The 27,918-nt window shown below is 36.4% G+C and overlaps 2 protein-coding genes across 3 annotated transcripts in view; both read right to left on the minus strand.

Annotated features, from left to right (window-relative positions):
- Positions 1–1,221: 1,221 nt before the first annotated feature.
- On the minus strand, positions 1,222–5,528 carry LOC100216308 (interleukin 22). The gene is made up of 5 exons (NM_001142253.1): positions 5,325–5,528; positions 4,407–4,472; positions 2,777–2,917; positions 1,909–1,971; positions 1,222–1,326 (listed from the first exon to the last, which is right to left on the minus strand). Exons 1-5 carry the CDS (start codon positions 5,526–5,528, stop codon positions 1,222–1,224), a joined length of 579 nt encoding a protein of 192 aa, NP_001135725.1.
- A 4,670-nt stretch (positions 5,529–10,198) lies between these two features.
- mdm1 (Mdm1 nuclear protein) overlaps positions 10,199–27,918 on the minus strand; it is a 29,218-nt gene continuing 11,498 nt past the window's right edge. Inside the window, exons 7-15 of one of the 2 annotated variants that reach the window (XM_012958653.3) lie at positions 27,639–27,738; positions 24,854–24,892; positions 24,348–24,523; positions 23,258–23,521; positions 20,139–20,287; positions 16,578–16,711; positions 15,162–15,408; positions 14,390–14,449; positions 10,199–13,420 (exon numbers count right to left, since the gene is read on the minus strand). In XM_012958653.3, coding sequence (XP_012814107.2) covers positions 13,311–13,420; positions 14,390–14,449; positions 15,162–15,408; positions 16,578–16,711; positions 20,139–20,287; positions 23,258–23,521; positions 24,348–24,523; positions 24,854–24,892; positions 27,639–27,738 — 1,279 coding nt within the window. In that variant the 3' untranslated portion in view covers positions 10,199–13,310. 2 annotated transcript variants of the gene reach the window in all.

A 27,918-nucleotide genomic window follows, 5' to 3' on the forward strand; every position in this document is an offset into this window, starting at 1 on the left:
GATCATTTAGGTCAGTTACAGGAGTGTGGGTGGTGGGTGTTTATAACGTGTCTCATGTGTCATCACCAGAAAAGGAAGAGAATTTGAACTTTTAGTCATACTACAGTCTACAGACATATACAACTTGTGTATATTTGTGTGCTCTACCGTACCCCTTTCCTTTCTATATATATTCAATGCTACTTTATATATAATTTTTTTTCAAGTAAGCCAAATAACACAGTAGGCTATAAATATTCATACAAATGCTTTTAATAGGTACCAAAGAAATCTTTAGGTCCATTAAAACACAAGATAAATAAAATATGTTGAATAAATAAAATGAATCTTTCAGTAAAACAATTCAGTACCTTTTGTAGAAACTAAGTTTAACAGTAACACCAACAAATCAAAGTGTTTTTTGAGGTAATTGAAATATAATGTACTGCTTCCCTGAACTGGTAAACCTGTTCCGTTTGCTTCAGAAAAGGTACTATTGTGTATAGAAACAAACTGCTGTGAAATAGGGCTATGTGGCACAGGTTAAAGGGCACCTATGACAAAAAAATGTTCCCCCACTTAAAGTGTAAGACTAATAGAGCCCACAGTCTGGTAGTGGAAAACAATAGTATTTTTTAACTACATATGTCTCTTGTCATTGCTAAGCCATCTACACTGGGAAGGAGCTGCTGGTACAAGTGTCTATGTTAGGGGCACATGCATGCACATAATGAGTGAGTGCCACAACATGTTTATTATGCACATGTGTGTCACATAAGCTTGGGAGACACATCCACCACTCCATTATGCACATGCATGTGCTTACAAGTTGGGTAATTAATTTTTCAGTAATATGTGCCTTTTAAATAGCAGATAATTTATAAGCTCTGTAGAACATCACTATATTCTACAGAGCTTATCTGCCATGTAACCTGATCCTTTTCTTCTTTGAATGGCTGCCCCCATGGTTATACAGCAGCTTATTTATATAAACTATAGTAGTGTTTCTGTAGCCAACACTTTAAAACACTCCTTTTTTTGTGCTACTGTTCCTTTAACAAAAAAAACCTTCTTTTATATTGTAACTGTTCATAAAAATGTATGCAGTGCTGTATGTCAAAAACAAAATATATGAATAGTGACTTAAACAGAGATTAGATGGTGGGTGTTGCAGGTAACCATTCGATAGCAATTACAAACAGCTTCAGTTACTGTCAAAATTGCACTTTTCCATCATATGGTTTATTTATTCGCATGGGGTTTCATTCTTTGTAAGGTGCATTTTCTTAGATGGGCAAATAACAAGTCCAGCTCACCAATTGCTTTATTTTTTCCATCGGGCCCCATCTGTTGTGCAATGATAAAAACAAATTATGAAGACAAAATAAAACTGAAAAGTGCAGGTCATATATTTGGTTTTGCTGTACTGCATGGAGATATAAGGCCTTATTTACTAACATAGGTACTGAAAGATGAATGAAATATATTATTGGTTGATATGGGCAACTGCACTGGTGCAGTTTAGCACCTATCTTAGTATAGCAACCCCATAGAGTATTTCTGAAGTTGATTTAGCAACATATAAGGGATCATTTAATTTTATATTTATTACCAACATAAATTAATAATGTCTATTTAAGTACTGTGCACTTTCAGGTTGCTTTCATACAATAATGTAACCATAAGAGAATTTATGTATGAGTATGATATATAGAGCAATCAGAGCAGGTTTTTACTGATGCATAAGGCACAGTGGGGGAGAAGACTCTGACACTACAGGGGAGACATTAAAGCCCTAAAAGACATGCAATTTAATGATATATTTCTGGTAATGGACATCTTTCTGTGGAAGAATTTTCTGGGAACCATTAATTTCTAGTTACACTTTTAATGGAATTATATATACTAAATGCTAATAAATATACTTACCATTTTTATTTTGTTTATCATTTGTTCAACATTTCTTTGAATCTGATCTCCTTCTTCAGATTTCTGATTAGTGAAACAAGATAAAGTTAAAGCTCACTTTTTATGGTTTCATTTACATGATAAAAATAATATCTGGAAAGTGCAACATATGGAAGCATAACCCACTGGACAGATATTATGTCACTACCATCCTGGCTGGAAAATTATCACAAAACAAACACTATTGCTAACTGTAAATGTGTTAATGGAATTTAGCCAAAATGTTATTGTTGATTGAGTCCAACAAAATGGGTGGGCATTAGTTCGATACAGTGGTCATAAATATTAATGAGACACTAAAATAGGTGCAAGTTATGAAAATGCAGCTTATTAACATTAGAATAACTAATATATCCCCAAGATTACTTAAAGAAGGCTGGTGTGGTTTTCTCCTAACAGGAGAACCAACCCGGGGTATAAGATTACAATCACTGGGGGGGTACCTAACATTTTGGCCTCCCCCTTAGTAAGTTTACCTTTCCTTCTCTTTTAAAACCACATAACTTTTTTACAACTGAATACTGAAGGGTTTTCATGCAAGTAAGTCTGAATGAATTGTGTTCAGATATGGAAACTGGTACTTTCTAAAGTTAAAAAAGCCAAAAGGGAGAAGAAAAAGTGCTGGACACGACTTTTAGAACTTCTGCTACAAATTTTTTTTTTTTACATAAACAGAATTTTTTGCTGTTACTCTTCCTTTTAATGTCAGACCTTAAAGTAATAGTGATCATACTATTCCAATGACTCTCATGCATTAAATTACTTATGGTGTCAAGTTTTACTTTATATATTGTTTATTTACAGATTTTGCAAAGATAATGGTACTTACACAACCAGCTAAATCCTTCTCTATATTTACGAAAAAGGCGATTGCATTATCAATGTGGGGGTATTTCTTAGAACTCTCATGAAGAACATTCTCTACAAAGGAATTGACCACGTTTTTCATCAAATAGCAGTGATCCTTCTCCTGGAATAAAGATAAATTAAAGGTCTACATTACACTTAATATGATTATTATTTCTTTGCATGAAAACAGGAATACAAAAGGTTCATATAAATTAAACATTCTGTAGCCCTTCAAGAGGAATGGGAGGAAGCCCTTGAGTACCCCAAATATGCTTCCCTATATGCAAGGGAACGAACAATCCAAACATATATTCATCACAGAGCCTTCTTAACCCCCCTAACTCTCCGACACTTCCGACAAAACATAGACACTAGATGCCCTAGATGCCACTCAGTCCCAACTTTTACCACTTAATATGGACATGCCTGGTTCTTATTGATGATGGGATGGGATCCCCAGTTCCACTGAAAGTATGGGGCCTATGGCTCAAAAATCCCTATACAGTACACTGACAATGTAACACACACAAAACCCCACTCCAAACGAACCCAATCTCTCTGAACGACCACAGTGTCTTGCATTATTAACCCATGTTAACCCTTACGTTCATCTATAAACTATGTAAAAACAAAAGATATATCACTGCAGGTCTCGCCAAATTTAAAACTATTACTGCAAATGTACTACAACTCAGTTATTAACCCTGTTACTTAAGCAGGTTTTTATTTCAATATATTTTTATATCCAGAATATTTTTCTGGTTACCTATCTAGCAGCAAATAAACAGAAAGGCAAGCCTCCTAATTGTGACTGTTGATACAAATTAGATTTTGCAATTGATTGCCGGATAGGACAGGTTAGCATGGGATTTGGTCACTGGAAGATTCAATATAAAACAATTACCATAGGTGTAATTTTCTATGTGCAAGTCAGGGTGCAGACAGGTGCTATGCACAATCTTTTTACACTTCGCACCCTAGCCTGCACTGTAGATGAATTGCCATTGTAGATTGTAAGCTCTTTTGGGCACCTCTTCTATCGGTTATTGATTGCTTTATATGTTACTCTGTATGTCCAATGTATGAAATCCACTTATTGTACAGCGCTGCGGAATATGTTGGCGCTTTATAAATAAATGTTAATAATAATAGCAATCTTAGCTCCAAAATGGAGTGTAGAGACCTGTGTTTCCCTGATGAATACAGTGCTTCCTGGTTTGCTGTATTTATGAGGGCTGGGCATGGGGAGGTACATAGGGGTCCCTTTGAATGAGTGCACTTCTGCAATTCTAATTAAATTTCCCCTTACATTAGTGGAGAAACAACATTGCGCCGGGCCCCCCTGCAAAGAAAAAGCTTCAGCCACAGCGCAGACAGCACCCCCTACCCAGGCCTTCCCTCCACCTGCCCACTCATGTCCCCTGCTCCCCGCCTGCTTGAGCTGAGATAAATATGATAGCGGGTTGGGAGGGGGAATTTTTATCAACTATAGAGAAAGCAGACCCCACAGGGCACCCCTCAAAGTGGAGTCTGCTTCCTCTATAGTTATGCCATTGCTCTCATGTGTTTGCAATGAACATAACAAATACATATTTTAATATTTTAATTACCTTAACGCCAAAGAAGAGATAGCTTCCAAATATTTTATTGGCTGTATCCTTGTCCATTATACGTGCCTTTATTGATAAAGAGATAATTTTAAAGATTTTTAATTTAAAAAAAAAAAATCATGACTAAACTCAAGCGACTTGCTTTATACTACTGTCTATTTATATCTGTGATCACTCGAATAATAACAAAAACCTCAAATGGTCTGATTGTGATTCAGTTTAAAGGAAAACTTTTCCCCCAAACAATGTAGGCAAATTGCATAATTTATTGCGTAAAACAGCTTATATGTAAAACCCTGCTTCATCTAAATAAACCATTTTCATATAAATATACTTTTTAGTGGTATGTGCCTTTGGGTAATTCTAAAATAAAATTGCAAGCCAAGGCCTCATACGTTAGCTCACATCAGCCAATTTATGGACAAACTTCTGTCTTTTACTCCCATGCTACTTCCTGTTCCAGTAAAAGTTGCATTATTTCCTGTCAGGTGATCTCTGGAGTACACAGCCAATAACTAAATGTTGGCTCAAGATGTAAAGGGGCAAAATTTATATATCTACATACCAGATTGGTAAGATTCTGTACTTGGCCATTTAATATGATATAAACTATTTGATGGCTATAAAATATGACGGATTTTAGTTGGCAGAGTTATTGATTTATGAATCTCAGAAATTCCATTTTAAAAAACAAAAACTGATTTGAAAAAAAAAAAATGCTCTCAAATGTAAATATATTTGTTCCAAAGGCTCTGTTATGCAAACTAAGAATGCTACTGCGGAACATACTACATTATGCAGAATAAATAATATTATATTGCTGCAGATTCCTAATCATAACTATAGAAGTGCACTGCTCAGTCATGTAATATAATTCACAATGAACGTCTCTCTGTCTAGTTAGTTTATATACAGTACCTGCTCAGCAAGGGCAAAAATGTTCTTTTTCATGAATGTCTGAAGAAAGAATGTTTTCCGGATTGTACAAAGATGCTGCTTGGAAACCGGATGGTTTTCTTGTGGATCCATTGGGGCACAAAGCAGGATATCAGACAAATAGCAGCAGCAAAATAAAATCCAAAATGCAGCAAACTTGCGCATTTGTAGAAATAAAGCAGCCATTTCACAGGTAATGAGCCTCAGTGTTGCGCTCTTAAATCTAAGTCTAGAAAACAAGAAATGTTATTCTATTTAACCTGTTTAAGTAATGAAAATGACACAAGCCTACAAATACAAATACACCAGAACTTGCCTTTCTTGAAGTATATAAACCGATGGCAAGTGGACTCCTTTTATACATAGTACATGGACGTTGGCTTGAGCAGATTTCTGTATTGATAGCAACATGACACCACGTAGCTCTGAATTTCCAGAAATTGTTTCTATTAACAAAAATCCCCCAATTGTGGGTCTAATACACTAGTTTCTCTCTGTATATAGTGGTTTTCAGTTGCTTGAAAGATGCGCATGTGGTTTTGTATATTAAATGTGTGTTTGGATGGAAAAATTACATTTTTGCGTTTCTGCAGTAATCAGAGAAAAATAATTGTCATCAATGTTAAAATGGTTCTTAAACATACTTAAACTTGGTGTGTGGTGCCTAGGTGATGGGTGCATTCTAGCACACTTCTGTGTGGAATACAGGTGCATATGCACATTGCATATCAAGCCTTGCTTATGTGGCAGTGTATTGCACGTTACCAGGGGCAGAAAAACTGGTCTCTGGACCATGAAATTCATGCCCTACAGTTGTATATCACCAGCAGGAGAACTACAATACAGCAACCCCTGCAGCCACGGGAGGGGGGCCGGACTGCAGGGTCTGCTGTTTTATAGTTCCCTTCACCACTCCCCTAAAGTTTGCCACCTGCACAATAAAGCGAGCAGGGTCCTGGAGACAAACAGCTGAGGGTGCCTGACAGTCCCCCTAAAGATTTTTTTGTGATGGCGACTGGTCACATGTCCACATAACACTTTTTTTCAATAAAGATATTCATAGTGCTAAAATTAATTAATTTGAGCACACAATAGCAAGTTTACTGCTATGATTTATGAGGAATAGTGTTTATTAAGTCAACATACAAATTTCATTATAATTTAATTATCATTTAAGATGTCCAATCTGCAGACCCAGAGGTAACATAGTAACATACATAGCAAGTTAGGTTGAAAAAAGACATACGTCTATCACCATAATTCAACCATAATGCCTGTATACAACCCGATTAACTGCTAGTTGATCCAGAGGAAGGCAAAAAACCCCATCTGAAGCCTCTCCAATTTGCTGCAGAGGGGAAAAAATTCCTTCCTGACTCCAAGATGGCAATCAGACCAGTCCCTGGATCAACTTGTACTAAGAGCTATCTCCCATAACCCTGTATTCCCTCACTTGCTAAGAATCCATCCAGCCCCTTTTTAAAACTATATAATGTATCAGCCAGTACGACTTGTTTAGGGAGGGAATTCCACAACTTCACAGCTCTCACAGTAAAAAATCCTTTCTGAATATTTAAACGGAACCTCCCTTCTTCTAAACGGAGTGGGTGCCCTCGTGTCCGTTGGAAGGACCTACTGGTAAATAAAGCATTAGAGAGATTATTATATGATCCCCTTATATATTTATACATAGTTATCATGTCACCTCTTAAGCGCCTCTTCTCCAGTGTAAGCAGACCCAACTTGGCCAGTTTTTCTTCATAACTGAGATTTTCCATACCCTTTACCAGCTTAGTTGCCCTTCTCTACACCCTCTCTAACTCAATCATGTCCCGTTTGAGCACTGGAGACCAAAACTGGACGGCATATTCTAGATGGGGCCTTACCAGCACTCACTGTAAAGGGGAAGAATAACCCCCTCGTCCTGTGAATCTATGCCCATTTATTTTTGTTTGCCCTTGCAGCTGCTGCCTGGCATTGCTTGCTACAGCCAAGTTTATTATCTACAAGGACTCCAAGGTCCTTCTCCATTATGGATTTGCCTAGTGCAGTCCCATTAAGGGTATAAGTGGCTGCATATTTTTACATCCCAGGTGCATGACCTTACATTTATCCACATTAAATCTCATCTGCCACTTAGCCGCCCAGATTGCCAGTTGGTCAAGATCCTGTTGCAAGGATGCCACATCCTGGAAGTCATTTATGAACAAGTTAGATAAATGTGGATCCAGTACAGAACCCTGAGGGACCCTTATTCCAAGTAGAGAATGTACCATTAACAACCACCCTCTGTACCCGATCCAGTAGCCAGTTTTCTATCCATGTGCAAACGGCTTCACTAATACCAATAGACCTTAGTTTAGAAAGCAGTCGTTTGTGAGGAACAGTATCAGATGCTTTGGCATGTGTTTTCATAAATGATGTTTTACCATAAGTAGGAAGGTGCTTGACTCCATGACAGATTTTGTGGGATGGTGTTGGGTCGACACATCGCATTCCTACAAATGGTAGTCACACAGGGCAAAGTAAAATGAGACTGATCTGTGTAAACTACATGGAACATTTACCATCGGACATGACATGCCTGCTGGATGGAAACGCTACTGTGATGTAGAATTTTTTGTTAAGATATTTAAAATATGAACATTTTTCACAAGGGTCTCCGAATGTGAGAAGTACATGGGAATCACTCTTAAGCCCTTATTTATTTAGTCTTAGAAATGATTAAAAAAAAAAGTGTTTTTTTTTTTTTTAAGCTAAATAAATGCAGTGCCATGCCCATCATCCAGGAACCAGAATTTTTTTGTAGGGAAGCATCTTAGAGAAGGATTGTCAGTAATGACCAGATAGCTGACACAGAGAGATCACAATTGGAAAAAGCTACGACATGAGGGAAGGAGCAGGAATAAGGTGTAGGAGATCAGGAAAATGAGTAAAGAAAAGGCAAACAAGGAACAGAGGGGAGACTGAGAGAGCAGGGAGATGGGGAAGGAGTGCAGAGAGGGCAGAAAGACTGATGTGACATAGCATATGTATTGTAAACTCCTCGTATTGTGGTAAAGAAATGCTTTCTTCAACTTTGTTCAGTAAAGGCTTAACTTTGGTGTGGTTTCACATTAGACATAATGGGAAATTTAGATGAATGAGTTTCAAGAAAACTTTCCCAGCAAACATTCTGCTAAAATAGTAGTTTGTCTCCTGCCATATGGTCACTTGCAGCATTTATGATAAGATTATATCTGGTGTCATGATGGGGGCAGAAACTATTTTCTTCCCACACAATAATTACAACTTATCAATATATCTGTAATGTTGATATAAGCTGTCAAAGTATGTGTAAACCAAAGTCTGTCACCCAAGGCCTCTACTAATTTCCACTATGTAGTACTGACATTTTAGGCAACACTTTGCTGCTCTAATAGCTCTTGCACTCTTAATACCTTTATTGCAGTCATAGAACACACAATGGGCAAATCTGTCCCTGGGCAGTAACCAATGGCAACCAAATAGTGCCTTTCATTGCTTAACAGTAACACCAAAAAATGAAAGTGTAAAAAAGTAACTAAAATATAATGTGCTGCTGCCCTGCACTGGTAAAAGTTGTGTGTTTACTTCAGAAAGTCTACTATAATTTATATAAATAAGCTGCTGTGTAGCCATGGGGGCAGCCATTCAAAGGAGAAAAGGCACAGGCACATAGCAGATAACAGATAAAACACTATTGTATTCTACAGAGCTTATCTGTTATCTGCTATGTAACCTGTGCCTTTTCTCCTTTTTTCCAGCTTGAATGGCTGCCCCCGTGGCTACACAGCAGCTTATTATATAAATTATAGTAGTGTTACTGTAGCAAACACACCAGTTTTACCAGTGCAGGGCAACAGTACATTATATTTTTATTACTTTAAAGCTCTTTCATTTTTTGGCGTTACTGTTCCTTTAACCTGCAGCTGGCTGAAAAAAAACCGATTACTGATTGGTTGCTATAGGTTACTGCCAATGTGTAAATTTGCCCAGTGTTTATAAATAAACTCCAGAGTATTGCTCAATCTGCAGTATGATAGGCAAGTGATGGGCAGAGCAACTTAGATATTTGCTTTGTCTGTCTGCCTCTCCTCCTGTTGCCCGCCCTTCCACCCAATACCTCCTCATTATTTAGACAAGCACAAATGACACAATACAGTCAGGCAGTTTATTATTCTCAACAGGGCAGAAATAACACTTGCTGCATAAAATACTTTGTGTCTCCCCAGTCATTGCAGAGTCTGCTTTCTCTCTTACACCATTGTTCTGTGGCCTGTTCCTTGTGTTGGTGCAACTGGTGCAGGTCATAGAGTGTACTTTTGCACATGCAAATTGCATTTGTATCCCAGGATATAACAATAAATTAAAGCACATTGCGGATCTTTATAAAAACAAGGTATATTAAACAGCTCATACTTTAAGGAGAAGGAAGGGCTAATGACAGGGGGGTAGCCAATTTGTTAGGCACCCCCTCCCCAAATGATTATAATTGCTAACCTCAGACATTAGCTATGAGTGGCACTACACTCAGCCCTATTACTCTTTTGGCAGCTGTGTTGCTAGTGTTGAGGTGCAACAGTTTGCCCCCTTTCAAGTTTGTTTGTAGATGACCAGTATATCAAATATCCCAAAGTATGCCTTACACTGAGGGGACACTCCCTTGTATAGGATTTAATTTGTCCCCAAAGCAGTTGCCTCTAAAATCTGGAAAGTGCTAGTGGTAAGTGCATCCAGACATTATGAGCTTTTGGGATGTCTATAATGACTCCATCAATAGCAGTGAAGATGTTCAAAAGCATCAGTTCCCTTCTAGAAACACGCACACACAAAAGTGGAAAACAAAGCATTTATTTTAAGTACAAAACTCACAAAAATAATACATCTGAAAAGTCACATGAAAGAATAATATATAAAAAGTTGAAATAGCTTTGTTGGCATTACAGCGATTCATTTCCCTGATATCCTTGCAGACACCTAATTCACATTAAAGGAATATTGCAAGATATTAATATTTGCTGGCATAAAAGTTCCAGCATTTTAGCTGAAAGCAATGCACTTTGGAAATTCAGCAGCCAGAATGTGATTCTACAGAGCAAACTATCAGAAAGGTTTACGCAACTGATGCAATAAATCACTTTAAAATGTCATCATGGGAATTTTACCAAGTACTGTCAGCAAAACCTGCCACACGACTGCTTTTCTCTTCAAACTGACCGCATTCATATAAAGAGGATAGTTTAAGGTAGTTTCATTTTCTCTTGTGGGCTGGTATGGTTAGAGCAGACAAGGTTAGCAATCCTGTTTTCTAGGCACAGGTACATATTTACAAGTAAATCTTCCTTCTTAGCATGTTGTTCAGTACTAAGTTTCCTTTCAGTAAGCCTAGATTTTTTTTTTTTTTTAACCAACTTCATCTTTTTATAAGTAGAAGTATGAACTGTAGAATAATTAAATGATATTATATTTTATTTTACATGAACACAATTGCAACCTAATAATAAGCTCTCTTGTTCTTTTTGTATTCAATTTGAGTGTTGACCAAATGGCCTTTTGCTAAAAGGTGATAATGCTTTAAATTCTAGAAACAGTTAGGGGGGTTCATTGTTAGAAGAATTATTTTAATTACCACACAACATGGTTAAACAGCTTGAATAGTGTACACTGGAAAGGGTCAACCTATTTCCTTCCCTATATATTTTATGTAGTAAAACATGTACCCCCTATTGGAAAATACAAGGATATTATAAGTGACCAAGGTGTTCTGTAAGCACTTATATAATACTATAAGCTCCGAGGTGACTTCTAATATCCTCAGATTTTAAAACAGCAGTACATTATTTATTACAATACACAAGTTTCAGTTAGCCATGTGACAGAAATGACATCACTAAGCACTGATTAAAAGCAATGACATCACCATGTACCATTTATAAGGATATCATTTACAGGATATTCATGGCTCTTATGTATTATAGTAATATATTATGGTGCTTATTTATCATAACATAATTACTCTTTATGGCAATACAGTGCTGTATTTGCTTCACTTACTGTTTATGCTATGTTCAGCCATATAGGGAACAAAAATGTTCCTTATTTATTTTGTTAAGTTTGCCCATTTCAAGCAGCTGTGCTTGCCGAAACACCATTAAGTGCACTAATTATTCTTCTATCTCACAAATCAGCTACAAAGTCCCTAGCTACTGCCTTTTTAATAGATCTACAAAGTTATTTTACTTTTGTAATAAATTAGGAACAGTTGACACTGATGTCAAAATGGCTAGCTTATTTACTGTGCTAAGTTTCTGCTCTCAGTTTCATCTAGGAAATGATGCAGCCATTTAAAGAGGAAGAAAAGCCAGTCAGGACTGCAAAGACATTTTCACAGCAGTCAATAGTTAAGAGTGTCATTGGTAAATGTATTTTTCCTTATTAAATTGTTACATGAAATAATCATTTAGGGATGCACCAAATACACTATTTTGGGATCTTGCCGAACCGCGAATCCTTTGTGAAAGATTCAGCCAAATACTGAACCAAATCCGAATTTGCATATGGAAATAAGGCCACAGATAAAGAGAACCGGGTTTATGTGACAAAAACACTTTTGTGTTTATATTACAAATAGTCACGTGATTTTAAGTATTCAGTTCGGCCAGACATGTGGATTTGACTGGATCCGAATCCTAATGAAAAGGGCAGAATCTTGGCCAAATCCTGAATCGAATTCTGGATTTGTTGCGTTCCTAAAACCATCCAACCAAAGTAGCCTTCCACATAAACCTTTGCAGCCACCATCGTACTGTCTGAGATTCCTTACAATAGTGATCTTCACTGTCAAGTGCTGACTGCACATGTAAAATATCTAAGATCTTCCCAACCATATGATCATGTGGCATGCTGGACTTGAAATGCTATAAGCGTGTTAGAGTGTTCTGTATGAGGTAGGGTACATTTCATGCACATAGGGAGTATGTGACTATATGATTGGGACAGGTAACAAATGAGCAGTGGTTAGGAGATTACTGCTGTTTGCCTTTAAAGGGTTACACTTACTTATCTTATTTTTTGACAACAACACTTTTTGCTATAAAATATATACAATCAGAGATACAGTTAATATTGTGCCCTTATATTCATTCTAGGAAACTATTTAGTCTTTTTAATAGGGTGTAATCCCTCCCAGTGTATTTCAGCCCCTGAACCTCCTATTCACTTCAATAAAAGCACCATTACTGACCATTTTCAGCATGAAATGCTCACTTGAGCCTTAAACCTTTACTATAGCACCTCCCTGTTGGAAAGTGCCAATACTGGGTCTAGTGGGCATATCCTGCTCAATTAAGTTTGAGATGGTAGAGACAGACATGCTGGAAAAACAGTCTGGCATGAAACTTGATCTTTCTAGCAGTGTTCCTTTTATCTGCACGACAAACACTTTTTGATTCATATTGCACAGGTATGGGATCCCTTATCTGGAAGTTACGGGAAGGCCATCCCTTATAGAGTCCATATTTAGCAGATAGTTATAGTTCTAATTTATAAAAATTATTTTCTATTTTTTTTGCAATAATGCAATATAGTGCATTGTATTTGATCCTAACTTAACTACATGTATCCATATTGGTGGCAAAACAATCCTATTGGGGTTATTTAATGTTTGAATGATTAGACTAAAGGTATGGCAACCCAAATTATAGAAAGATACCTTATCAGAAAACACCAGCTCTTGAGCATTCTGAATAACATCCTATACCTGTGCTTATCTAACCAACATTAATACAATCAAATGAAAAAGTTCACAACATTAAAAGAGAAAGGAACAAAACAGAAATTAGAAAAAACAAAAATGGAGGAAATTCTATTTATATTAATTTTGTAACACAGCAGTATCTGAAAAAATACAGAGTGTACATACATTATTACAACTCAATAAAAAATATTTCATTTCTTGCCCCAGAAATCTTCTTTTCTTCTTTGTGCACGCTCCAGGACCTGGGAAGCCAAAGAACCTGTAGCTGCAGACCTTTCAGAGATTTGGGAAAGTCTGTCATCTGGAAACACAAATCAGCAAATAGTCTATATACAGTAGATGCACTGCATGTATGCAGTTTACACATACATTAGTGAAAAAACACAATATATATGATACGGCAGCTAATAATTATGAAAAGTTACCAGTTGGTACAATGATATACTGTTTTATGTTTTTAATGTAGGTTTTGGGGCATATAAAAATTAGGTAGGGATTTAAATAAGGAATGCTTTTACTGATATCATTCAAATCAGTCCCTGCCCCAGGGTAGCTTACAATCCGCACATTAATACAGGTCCTTGTAGATAGCGCAAAAGCAAGACCTAAGTGCTGCCATGCAGAACTGCTACCCATATTATTGTAGTGTGAATTTAATTAACATTACACAATGCTTTTATGTGCAAATAAGACAATTCTTCATATTAAGTGTTCCCTTTAATTGTTAAAGGGCCACTAATGTGAAAAAAGGTTGATTTTTACAAGTTTGTATTTGTTGTATCTAGAATAGTAGTTTCCCTCTTGCTCCACGGTGTTACTGGCTCATTTTGGATTCTGAATCTTGCCCATGTTTCCAGTGTTTTGGCTAACCACAAAATGCAATATCATTTTCTACAGCCTGCCTCAAGATAGACCAGTAATGGAATAACACCTGGCACAGCATAAGCTGAAATAATAACTGACATTGCTCATAGCCTGTACTGAGAGAAACCTTATGAGTAAAAGACCAGCACAGGTGCCCCACTGTATAGCAGAACATATATTTCACAGTACAAAGTACAATTTAAATAGGACATTTTAGTATTTGGCGTCTCTTTAAACATGTTTATATTTAACTAACATTTTGTAGTATTTGCAAAAAATAGTATAATTGTATAGAATATTATACTTAGATAGTAAAGTATGGCATTTATAGCAACATGTTAATAAATGTGCTCACAACAATCAAACCAAGATCATCATCCAATTTAATACAACAATAAACACATACCGTCAATACTACAGTCATCAGAGTATGCTGTTCTATGGAGGCCAGGAGAGCCAAAGTTCCCTAAAAACAAAAGCAAATAAAATGCAGAAATGTTCAACAGGATGATTACATCTACTTGTAAAATAAGCATAAAAACAAAATATTATTTATTAACACAATTATACCACTTAGTCTACAATTTACTTTAACAGCCATAACATAATTTTGGTCCATCTTTGGCTGCATAGCCTCAGTGGCTCCCCAGTATACCACAGACACAAAAGAAACCATAATAAAGTGCAAATACCAACAAGTTTGTACCAATAAAGGTTTTATACTTTCTTTATATTTTCTTTCACTACCAACATTGAAGTTCAGAAAACAAGTAAACAGAATTCTATTCCAGAAGTCAGAAAATGATGCTATAATTGACATAATGTTGGTCTCCACTAATTTATATTGTCTGTGATAATTATAGATTTACTGATCGTTCACAACTAAGTGCCATATAAATATTTTTGTAAAAACAAAGTATTCTGCTATTTTTGTTCATTATAATAAAAGATTTGCTATTTCAGGATGACCGGTCTGCAACATATTAAAAAGAGTTTTTCCATTCTGTAAATGAAGTACATTAGAAATTAGAAATGATTTCATCAACTGCAAAGAACAAAGAACATTTGGGGGAATATTATAAATCCTGTAGGTGGGTATCACTCCCACAATGGCAAACAAAACATAATTATTATGGCAACAAAATGCAGTAAGAATAAAATATTATTCATTAGTTTACCATTGTGCTGAAACTCTGGATCCCTAAGTGCTCCTTGTATTCGACATGACGTGTTCCAAAGTGGTGACATGGACACATATGCTCTTGGCTCAGGGGATTTGCTTGCTGGAACAGTTACTCTTGGAGGAGAAGAAGTATTTGAAATGTATGCAATTGGCCATGGATCCTCCCTTAGAGGTAGCGGATCTACTGTTCTAATACCAGCAACAGGTGGTGATGTGTTAGGTGTGCCAGTTAGTTCTTTATCCTTGAAGAAAAAAAGGATAATTAAAACAGAAACTAGACAATAACCCTTTAAGCACCAGCATATAAAAGTACCATTGTGCAGAGCAGTAGATTCTACGTTTCATGTTCTGTACATTTACTGAAATGATAAACAAGTGACTTGATCACTTTAAAGGTTAAATGCAAACACTGGTTAACAATTCATACTTTAACAAATACAAAATAGAATAATGATACTAATATTTATAAAATGGAGTTTATCGTGTCTTTGCATGCCTGTTCCGAGTTTTGGGGATAAGCACCTCCCTAGGAAAGCAAAATAATTGAGGGGGAGTCACCTAAAGATGACTAAAAATTAGGGGTAAATACTAATTTTCTTGTTGATAATAGTTTAAATGGATTTCACAAAATGGTCTGACTAAGTCAAGATCCCTAAGAACACCAGCTGGGCCAATACTTCCCTTGAAATGATCCATTTTCTTTAAGACTTACTGAACCCAACATTCACCTATGCATTTAGGGGTATATTTATTATGCTGTGTAAAAAGTGGAGTGAAGTATTACCGCTGATGTTGCCCAGGGCAACCAATCAGCAATTAGATTTCAACAGTTAGAAACCCAAAGCAAAGCATCTGATTGGCTGCTATTAGCAACATCACAGGAAATGTTTTACGCAGCATGATAAATATACCCCTTAGTGTGTTAAACCCATTAGTTCCTATTTTTTTGGCAAAGTGGAATCAATTTAACTAATCTTTGCTTCCAAGAAAAAAGAAACAAAACAGTAATGAATGTTTATTTAGCAGCATTGTTTTAAAGAGACCCAGTTTATTCATTTTGAAATGTTTGTGGGTTGCAGAGATGCCAGTTTCCTGCCTAAATAAGCCATTCCAAAATGAATTTGTCTTTGTTCAGTGTTCTCAGTTATTCTGAGATGTTATTTGCAATTTCTATAAAGCGTGGCTGAAGATTTTTTGTGCCTCCTTCTTTTCAATAATAATGATTATTGCTTATTGTTACCTACTTTGCAATTTTTATTACAAAACTGCAATACCCTAGGCCTGGTCATGTTTGTTACATAAAACAATACAATTATAAGATGAAATTATATTTAACTTTGTATCTCCTGTTACTGGCCATATTTTATTTGGCAGCATAGTTCATTTAGAGTTAACCACATTTTCTATTTACCTTGATGAGCTTGGTTTTGATGTCCTTCTTGCAGACAGCTTTCTTTGGAGGTGTGCTACTAACAAAGTAACCTTTTTTCTTATCTTCAGGTGTGTGTAAATGTTCTTTCATTGGAGAAACTAAAAGAGCCCCTCCTTTAAAATAAAATTATGCTAAATTAGACAATAGCATAAGATTTGAAACCATTCTTAATAGCCCACTCATGTAAATAGTAGGGGGCCAAATACTTTTGCAAGCCACTGTATAGTGGCTTGCAAAAGTATTTGGCCCCCTTGAACTTTTCCACATTTTGTCACATTACAGCCACAAACATGAATCAATTTTATTGAAATGATTCCAAACATTTTTTACAAATAAATAACTAAAGTGGTGTGTGCGTAATTATTCAGCCCCCTTTGGTCTGAGTGCAGTCAGTTGCCCATAGACATTGCCTGATGAGTGCTAATGACTAAATAGAGTGCACCTGTGTGTAATCTAATGTCAGTACAAATACAGCTGCTCTGTGACGGCCTCAGAGGTTGTCTAAGAGAATATTGGGAGCAACAACACCATGAAGTCCAAAGAACACCCCAGACAGGTCAGGGATAAAGTTATTGAGAAATTTAAAGCAGGGTTAGGCTACCAAAAGATTTCCAAAGCCTTGAACATCCCACGGAGCACTGTTCAAGCGATCATTCAGAAATGGAAGGAGTATGGCACAACTGCAAACCTACCAAGACAAGGCCGTCCACCTAAACTCACAGGCCGAACAAGGAGAGCGCTGATCAGAAATGCAGCCAAGAGGCCCATGGTGACTCTGGGGGAGCTGCAGAGATCTACAGCTCAGGTGGGGGAATCTGTCCATAGGACAACTATTAGTCGTGCACTGCACAAACTTGGCCTTTATGGAAGAGTGGCAAGAAGAAAGCCATTGTTAAAGGAACAGTAACACCAAAAAATGAAAGTGTATAAAAGTAACTAAAATATAATGTGCTGCTGCCCTGCACTGGTAAAAGTTCTGTGTTTACTTCAGAAAGTCTACTATAATTTATATAAATAAGCTGCTATGTAGCCATGGAGGCAGCCATTCAAAGGAGAAAAGGCACAGGCACATAGCAGATAACAGATAAAACACTATTGTATTCTACAGAACTTATCCGTTATCTGCAATGTAACCTGTGCCTTTTCTCCTTTTTTCCAGCTTGAATGGCTGCCCCCGTGGCTACACAGCAGCTTATTATATAAATTATAGTAGTGTTACTGTAGCAAACACACCAGTTTTACCAGTGCAGGGCAACAGTACATTATATTTTTATTACTTTAAAGCTCTTTCATTTTTTGGTGTTACTGTTCCTTTAACAGAAAACCATAATAAGTCCCGTTTGCAGTTTGCCACAAGCCATGTGGGGGACACAGCAAACATGTGGAAGAAGGTGCTCTGGTCAGATGAGACCAAAATGGAACTTTTTGGCCAAAATGCAAAACGCTGTGTGGCGGAAAACTAACACTGCACATCACTCTGAACACACCATCCCCACTGTCAAATATGGTGGTGGCAGCATCATGCTCTGGGGGTGCTTCTCTTCAGCAGGGACAGGGAAGCTGGTCAGAGTTGATGGGAAGATGGATGGAGCCAAATACAGGGCAATCTTGGAAGAAAACCTCTTGGAGTCTGCAAAAGACTTGAGACTGGGGCGGAGGTTCACCTTCCAGCAGGACAACGACCCTAAACATAAAGCCAGGGCAACAATGGAATGGTTTAAAACAAAACATAACCATGTGTTAGAATGGCCCAGTCAAAGTCCAGATCTAAATCCAATCGAGAATCTGTGGCAAGATCTGAAAACTGCTGTTCACAAACGCTGTCCATCTAATCTGACTGAGCTGGAGCTGTTTTGCAAAGAAGAATGGGCAAGGATTTCAGTCTCTAGATGTGCAAAGCTGGTAGAGACATACCCTAAAAGACTGGCAGCTGTAATTGCAGCAAAAGGTGGTTCTACAAAGTACTGACTCAGGGGGCTGAATAATTACGCACACCCCACTTTGCAGTTATTTATTTGTAAAAAATGTTTGGAATCATGTATGATTTTCGTTCCACTTCTCACGTGTACACCACTTTGTATTGGTCTTTCACGTGGAATTCCAATAAAATTGATTCATGTTTGTGGCTGTAATGTGACAAAATGTGGAAAAGTTCAAGGGGGCCGAATACTTTTGCAAGCCACTGTATATATTAGCAGCAATTGGTAAATACACAACCAACATAACTGTGTTAACCCACTCTATCTAGACCTGTCTCACACTCTTCCACTACAACTACTCCTTCCCCACTGTACCAATTTTGAAAAAAAAATCTATTGACCTGCCTTCCCTAGTTCACTGACTCAAGTCCAGTCTCTCCTCTATTAGGTATCTTCTGATTATGATACTTGTGTCACAATAACAAAACACTTTCTTCCACAATTGACACACACATCCTTACAATCACTGCACACTTGTAGTCAAACCTCCATTGCTGGCGGAATTCATGATCAAGATTTTTGCACTCGTGTACACGATCTGTAGAGTGTATGTGGAGAAAAGCCCACGCGGCAAGCATATTCCTCAACAGTCAAATGCCAAACAAGATGACTCCAGTACTCTCATATACAATAACATATCCAATCCGCGTCTCCTATTCCCATTTACAACTTGTTCTCTTGACCCTATGCCTTTTTCTTTAGTCTCTACTTAGAACCTGACAGTTCCAGGGCCACACATTTCAGTTGAACTTAAAATACCATTTATTAAAAGTACATTAAAGGTACTAAAAAAGAGCGAGACGTAGGGTGCACACCATAAACAGTTGTTTACGTCTCCAAACGTTCTGTCGAGGTGCACAATTTCACATATATATCACTTGTGTCCAACTTTTTGACTACTTTTTGGGCCATAACAAATTTGTGCAAATCTTAAATACCCCATGAAAATGGCGCGCACACACACACACTGGTATGGGATCCATATTCTGGAAACCCATTTTCCAGAAAGCTCTGAATTACAGGAAGGTTTTTCCGATTGATGCCATTATAAGCAAATAAATCTACTTTTTAAAAATAAATTCCATTTTCTCTGTAATAATGTCTTTTTTCTCTTTATTAAAGAGATACCAACACCAGAAATGAAACCTTTTTTACATCTTTCATAATAATGTCTTTGCATGTAATTTATAATTTTGCCATAAAAGTATTGGCCTGATGCTTTTACATTACCCATCTGATGCCCCATTTTTCTTTATGAGGGGGCTGCCATATTTGTGCAGCAGGAGTCCGTTAGCATTAGAAGCTATAACTGACAGGTTGGGAAGGGACAGTCAGGTTTAGAAACTTCAAGTAACAATTGCTTACAAAAGCAGCACTATGAGCAAAAAATGATCAACATGACCTATAGGTAACTTTTTAAGTAGATTCATAGTTTAAAACGTAGATTTTTGTGTGCCAGTATCACTTTAATAAAACAGTACCTTGTACCATGTCAAGGTAATATAGGTCTCTACTTGTAACCTTCTTCTCTTGTACATTATGCCATTCTGTTTTACAATACCTGTGGATGGTGTGGTGCGATCATGATGAGTCCTCTGTGATAATCCAAATTCTTTCAGTTTTGGAGTGGGTAAACGGCCACCTTCCTCTGAAGGCAATGAGATGCATTCTAGCCCATCCACTGAAGGATTTGTTGTTGTACTATGCAGTCTGTAATGACAAAAAAAAAAAAGGTGAAAAAACATGAAATGAAGAACAAATGAAAAAGTAACATACAACCAATTACCAACATTATTACAAATCATTACATAAATAAATGCAAAGAACAGACATTTCTAAGAATCTTTACTAGAGTCAACTACAGGTATCAGACCCCTTATCCAGAAACCCATTATCCAGAAAGTTCCAAATTACAAAAAGGCCATCTCCCATAGACTCCATTTTAATTAAATAATTCACATTTTTAAAAAATGATTTCCTTATTCTCTGTAATAATAAAACAGTATCTTGTACTTGATCCCAACTAAGATATAATTAATCCTTATCGGAGCCAAAACAAACCTATTGGGTTTATTTAATGTTTAAATGATTTCTTTAATAGAGTTAAGGTAGGAGATCCGAATTACGTAAGGACCCCTTATCTGGAGAACCCCAGAACCCCAGGTCCAGAGCATTCTGGATAATGGGTCCCATACTTGTACATAGAGGCTCTGTAACTGGTCCTCCTGTAGTCCTCAGCACCATGCAATTCTCATATTAGCTATCATTGAAATGATGCAGTTAATGAACCCAGTATAATTGCAATAGGTCACTCCACTACAGAAGACTGCAATCATATAATTTGAGACATAGGAGTAAACTCACAACACCTTCCTAACTGTCTCTGTTAAGCAAGGACTGTCCTGGTTCTGGAAAAAAGGGGGCAACCAAGCAGCAAAGAGTGCAGGGATTGGTGGACAGGCATGGTTGAGCCTGATGGGGTCATGACTTAAAATTTAATTCTGTCTTGGAAAGATATTACGCCTTTTATGATAGCTACAGTTCAATGACTGTATTGTATATATGGTAAGCAAAGAGCATAATATACTTTATAGTTATATATAACCATATATATGCTTCAAGCATTGTAAGTATTTGTTACTTAATTTAAGTTTGAATTCACCCTTCTGGGCATGTGCCAGAGTTTACCTAGTTTTAGCACTAAACAAAAACTGTATAAAATAGATTTTTGATAATAACCACAAGCCACAGAGAACTGCTAAAGACTGATGCACAGCATAGTCATAGGGACCTGTTACACAAATACTTCCAATGCCAAAGGCCTATCTTTGTAGACTCTTTATAATTATTGCATTACTATTACAACTCAGAACTTTTAATATAAAAGAAAGGTGGAACAAGGGAAAAATCCTTACTTCACTAAAGCACCCAATTTTGTGGCTAGGAAAGCAGTTCCACTGCGTATTGTGGTAAATAACGTTGAGCTCACCTCTTCCTGCTGAGTCATACACCTTGCACTACTGAATTACATACAAGTAATAGCTGAGTAGCTAAGCTAATACTGAGACTGGTGGAAAAACAAAAGGTTTTTAAAAAGGTAGCAGATGGAAATATAGTAAATATCATGAAATGTACCTATGGGTTACACATAATGCATGTAAGGTTGTTCAGGTGTATATTATTGCATCTGCTGCTGTCTATTTAATATTTAAAATGTATTGCAATAGTATTTAGGTGTCCAACAAGCAGTTCAGTATGTCAAATTATGCTTTTAGAGACCCAGTGCATTCAGAAGCTAATCTTTGAAAATGTCAACGACCATGAGTCAACTGACAATACCTGCACCACAAAATTTACTAACACAAATCACACGCAGTTGGATTAAGTCAAGAAAGCTAGCAGGCACCTTCACCTGAATTTTTTATGTTTTGTTCGACTCAGTTTGGCGACACAGGGCTTGCTGGAGCATGCATAGTTGAAGGTAATTCTAGAGCTCTGCTAAGGTAAATCTGTGTCACTGAACTGATTTGAAGAGAACACAATGATTCAGAAGATGGTGTTTGCTAGTTCCACTGCACTGTCCTGATTGTATAGGCCAGCTTTACTATCAGAGACACTGTTCACTGAAATAGACAGCCTGTGGGGAGGGAACAGAAAGGGAGCACATTAGATAACAGTGGAAAGCTTCTTTAAGCCAATCTTCTATATATGTAAAAACAAACCTAAGCTAAGACAAACAAACCTTAACGTAAGAATCAGACATTTATGTGGCACTGTATCATAACTTTTCCTTATTTAACTCATTATAAAACACTACTATACTTGTCTGATATTATCTGTCCTTCACCATACCATTTTTCAGAACATTATCTTGAATGTGTCCCTTCAGCAAACATTCAAATAGCTTGTCCACAACAGACATCAGACTTACAGCCCTGTTATCGCCAGTTTGTAAGACTGTTATCCCTTTTTTAATATTGGAATCAGCTTTCCTCAGGTCCATACGTACCATACTAGATGAAAGGGAGTCAGAACATCAGAAAATGTAGCCTGGCTAAAAGTACCCTAGGGTGTATTCCATGAGGAATATCGTTTCACAGTAATTTTGCTTAAGCATTTAAGTACCATATAATTTAATTAGCAACCATTATTGTTTTGTATTTTTCACAATCTGACTGCTGAAGTAATAATTTTTGGGTGCTAAAGTTTGCTTTCTAAACATGTAAAGTCTTTGTTGATCCAATGTATGTTTCTTTTTTTGGAACAAACATATAGGGTCAGATTTAATAACGCTTACCCATCTGCGTTCAGGAAACTAATTGATGAAAAAACATCAGCAATCGAATGTTCTGGCTTGCTGCTGAATAACATTTTTTTAACAAACGCAAGTGATTTTTTTCCATGAACAGGTTTTTGACAAAAATAAACACAGGGAGCTTTTAATTTATGCCAAATGCCAGCTTGTGGGGAAAAAAAACCAAACAAACATTTTTAGTAATGTCATTCAGCAGCAAGCTGAAAAACCATGTGATTTTTTTTTTTTTTTATCGACTTGGCTAAACATTGATCATAAATGAGATAATATTACTGTCACTATTAACCAGATGCCCTAGTACTTGTACATTTTGTCTGGTTTGTCAGAAAGATTCCAATAACAGAAATTATTATTTGAAATCCTACCTATCAGGCCTTTTCACTTCTTCACTAATAGCATGCATCTCCTCTGCATCCTCTACCACGTCAGCATCTGTTGTTTCCACATTTTTATCCTCCACTGTCAGTGCTGCTCTTTCTTGTGCCAGTTCTGAATTGTTATTTTCATCCCAAACAAGCCTTCTTCTAACTGGGACAGTGGGAACATCAGAAATCCCCAGAGTCCCAGTATCTTCATTCTCTTCTATGGAGGATTTGTGCACATTTTCCTTCTTCGAATGCGCCTGAAATCTAAAATCCAAAAGAAACTTGATTTAAAGCAACAATACAAATATTTATACAAGAGACTAAAGGTCATTTTACAGTAAAAATCAATGGCATTTCTATAATACAGCAACAATAAAGCATAAATAAAAATAAAATATTGTTTTCTGTTGTCCTATGAATGAAAATGGAACAATGTAAATACATTATGTTAAACGCAGTTATCGCTTTTAAAATTGTCTTTGTTGTTTTTAATTCTACTTTGACCTCAGGGTTTTTAAAGGGGAACTTCAACTTCACAAAACATATAATTTTCAATAGTACACTGCAAATAAGTACATTATATTTTCACAATGTTTCTAAAAATGTAGGTTTTTATGTTTGCCAACATTTGGCCCCTAACACTGTAAATTGTTAGAATTTTATAAATTAGTTAATAAACTTCTAATCGTCAGCAGCTCCTTACTGAGTAAAAGTATACTAAAACCTGTTACTGAGCAAATAGTACATTAGGTTCTGACAATCCTCTCATGCTACTAGGAAATGTATCAACTTCTCTCTAAAATTTTAACAGCTTAGAAAGCTGGCAACCTATTTTACTGAGGAAAAGACAATATAAACAATAAGAAGCAAATTAATAAAGTGTATGATTTTTTTACCTAGCAGTTTAGTTTTTAGGGGTGTGTGTCAAAAATAATATAGCCAGTAAAAGCTTGATATTTTAAATGTTTGATCTTTAGGTGGGAATTTTTTTTTATAATGTTATACCCCCAAAAGGTGACACAAGAAGCAGCATTCTAAAGAATGTCATTTGAAATACTGCCAGAGTTTGATCTCAAGATATCAGACATACCCAGCCAGATCTAGAGCTTTTATATTGTGGCTCACTTGCTCCTCGCTGCTAGAATTCGAAGACACATCCCAGAATTTATTGTTTACAGAAAGTATCTGATTCAAGTGATTCCGGGAGAAGTGAGTTCCCTGTTCACGACGTCTGTAATAGTCAGCCTTCTCTCGTAATTCATTTATCTGGTCAAAAGTGAGAAAATGTTTCAGATTTAAGAAGATTTAGATGTGGTTTGTTCATGAATCATATATTATATATGAATCATTTTATTATGATGATATTATTAAAATCCCATGACTATTAGAATGAGTTAAAAAGATAATTTACAAAAGAAATATGTACTAATGAATGAATACAGATCACATAAGCAGGGAATGAACAGCCTAATGTTAACAAAGCAAAAAAACATAAGCGCACAAATACAGAAAAGTGCACATACACTCATGACATATTGGACCAGGGGTACACAATGCCATCTTACAAATGCAAATTCGAAAGTTAATGTAACCAACCTCTGCAACCCACAGGGCGCCTAGAGGGAGATGAGAATCCTAAAAAGAGGAACACAGACCATTATGTAATTATGAAGAAAAGAAAGCAGCAAAGATAATGAATATTGTAGTTGTAAATAATTATGCGGAAACTGGGGATTGAAACATTTTCTCCTTGAAAAGAAAATCTGACTTAGGTTGCTCCCACAGCCTATTGATCAGGTACTCTCCCATAGGGTCTCCATAAGCCACCTGTTATTTTTTTTTTTTGGCCTGGGTGCCAAATGATTCGCCAGCTAAACCTTGCCGAGATCATGTCAATGGCAGAGGTTCTTTCCCTTTCCTTAAAGATCCTTCATTTGTCTGGAAACTTTAGAGGTTTTGGATTATTTACGCTGATAAAGTAGAGGTTTTGGTCTGGCAACTCCAAAAATTTGTTGTCGGAGCAACAATTAGAAAAAGTGGCAGTTTTTCTCGCACAGACTTCATATTTGATTTTTATTAGTAAATGTCAGACATTCGTGGAAATTAATTTAGTCAAATTTAAAAAAAAAAAAAAATTAAAAGAAATAGAATTTAAGTAAATGTGCCCTTAACAACTAAATATTAAATCTCCTTCTTTTGTAACTATAAACTACTTTATTTACTTGCATGTTTATCAGAAGAACAGTAAGCGCAGGGCTACCCAAACCTGTGATCTTATGACCACAAGTTTCTTCATTTCCACATCTCTATTCACCTATATACCTGCATGTGGCATTGTAAAATGTAGTTATTTAAAAATGTAGTTTTTATTTGTAAAAACTGCTGTTGCTACACCTCAGAAGTACTTTACCTTCTGCCTGTAAAATGTGAACATTTGGCATTCTGTACCCTTATATTTCCCATAAAAAGAAATACATATACATTAAGCTAAACATTATTTAATGATATAGTACATTTCTTTCATCAATAGAAAAAAAAATGTTGCAGTTGTTCAGTTGTTTTATGTACTCTGCCATCTAGCGTCTAGTGTTTGGAACAGCAGCAAAAGGAATTTATGGTTACTTGATATATTGCTATACACATAGTTTTTAACACTTGCCACTACTATTATTTATCATAAATCCACCCATAATGAGTATATTCAGGTATTCTCTTTGATAATGGTACCATATTGCATACAGTCCATTGCAGGCATACAGTCCATTGCAGGCCACTTTGTTTACTTTGGTTTTTCATATACAGGAACCCTATCTTTTTTAATGTGTACTCTCTGAATGTAAAATAGAAGCATGAGCAGACTACAGTGTTCAGTCTGATTGAAGCCAGACAATATGGGAAAACTGATACAAGTGCTTGGACTGGCAGAGTGACAATACTTAACACGGGTTTTCCTTATTAATAAATAAGTGACCATCCAATATGCAAGCTTCATCAATTTAGAAAAACAAACTTGAATACACATATTTGAAAATTTATAAATAAGCCCCTAAGTGAACCAAATGTGCAGTCTGGTACAGTCAGTCAGGCCAAATTTACAGCAACCTGCAGTTAAGATGCCATTAGTTTCTAAGTGGCATACTGCAGAGCTATACAGCTTAGACAAAAAAAAGGATGCCGTTAGGTTAAGGAGTTCATGTTTAACAGTATCTTGCTTTCTGTGTTAACGTTTACTTTTTGGTAAGTCTTGTAATGTTGACATTTTCGCAAGGTTCTTTTTTCATTCACTATTTAGTTATGCATTTTAAGATTTGGAAATGAATTAAAATCTAAAAGTCTTTCTGATACTGGAACTAAATTATTTATATGACATTTTTCTACATTGCATTTCCTTTGGAGAGTCAGAACTACTCCATTGGGACTGGTGTGCTATTATGTTTTATATGTTTTTACTAGGTAAGACTTATGAACTCAAGTGCTTAATTCCCTGTCATGCAGGCAACTCTGTTCAAATTGCATTTTGGTCAAAAGCAGACTGGTCTAGGTATGGGTTGTAAATTTCGAGTTAGGGCTTAGCTCTTTTTTCCATCCTTCTTCTCATTGTTGGCTCTGTCAAAAAATAAGGCTTGGATCAAACTTGCAAGGCAATGTATCAATGAAACACTAGTATCAGGCCCCCCTAGTGCAGCCCAGAACATTCATGTGATATACTGGTGGTATAACTGTAGCACTGATGGAAATCCACACTCATTAGACTTAACACTAACATGCTGAGAATTCCTATAAACTTAAACCATGCCTTTTTAATGAAATAAAACAGACGTAGTTTAGCAGGGTAATCAACATTAGACGCAAACAACGGCAATTTGGCCTAAATGTCAGATGTATAGATTATTGAAAAAAAACATATGCAAACTTAAAGAGACATATAGCATAAGTAAAAATTCCCCCTATTCTTCACACAAACAAATACAGGCTTCAGTTCCCTACCAGATCAGCCTAGCTGCTGATTGGTTCCTATTCTACAATGCAGTGTGCTGAGTGCCACTGGCTCTCCTGCACAGTCTGGGAATTGAGGTAGCAAGAAGGGGAACAGATGGGTGGGACTAGTAATGTTTTTGGAGAAATTTCAATAATCCAGTCTGAAACACATCTTTTTTAAGCACATTACTTCTCTCATTTAACCTACAGGCCTTTTGATTTACAATTGTGGTATTACGACACACACACACACACACATTCAGCAGAACAAGTTAGATGAATCCCTATTATTTGTACTACTTTACAATTGTGCAGGCACTGCTGTCAAATTTATCCAGACAGTAGAATTCAAATAAATGTTTAGGGAAACATGTCCATCTCCATAAATAGATGGTTTACTCACCTGCTCATGCATTTGTTTCTTTGCCCTCACCCAAGCTCCATCTTTGTATAAATATTCAGATGGTGATAAAAAGTTTGAAGTATACTCTGATTTAATTCTCCTTAAATTGAATAAAGAAACAACCATTTTGTGAGCACATTTTTACATGCAGAAATACCAATAGAAAACCTCTATGAAGTAAGGTCTTGCTAATCTTGTACTGTTAAATTGACGGTATGGTTCATTGGAAATGTTATACTATTTTTGCGCTAAAGTACAGTACTGATCATAGACAGTCAAG

Source organism: Xenopus tropicalis, chromosome 3 (genome assembly GCF_000004195.4).
Source record: "Xenopus tropicalis strain Nigerian chromosome 3, UCB_Xtro_10.0, whole genome shotgun sequence".
Classification (NCBI taxonomy): domain Eukaryota; kingdom Metazoa; phylum Chordata; class Amphibia; order Anura; family Pipidae; genus Xenopus; species Xenopus tropicalis.

Bases quoted from the DNA above. Each gene is read 5' to 3' on its own strand.
- LOC100216308 (NM_001142253.1), bottom strand. From the start codon at position 5,528: ATGGCTGCTTTATTTCTACAAATGCGCAAGTTTGCTGCATTTTGGATT. The intron at 1,972-2,776 runs GTAAGTACCATT...TTCACTAATCAG, and splicing joins AGAAGGATTTAGCTGGTTGT to AAATCTGAAGAAGGAGATCA. The intron at 1,327-1,908 runs GTAAGTATATTT...ATTGCACAACAG, and splicing joins TGATAAACAAAATAAAAATG to ATGGGGCCCGATGGAAAAAA.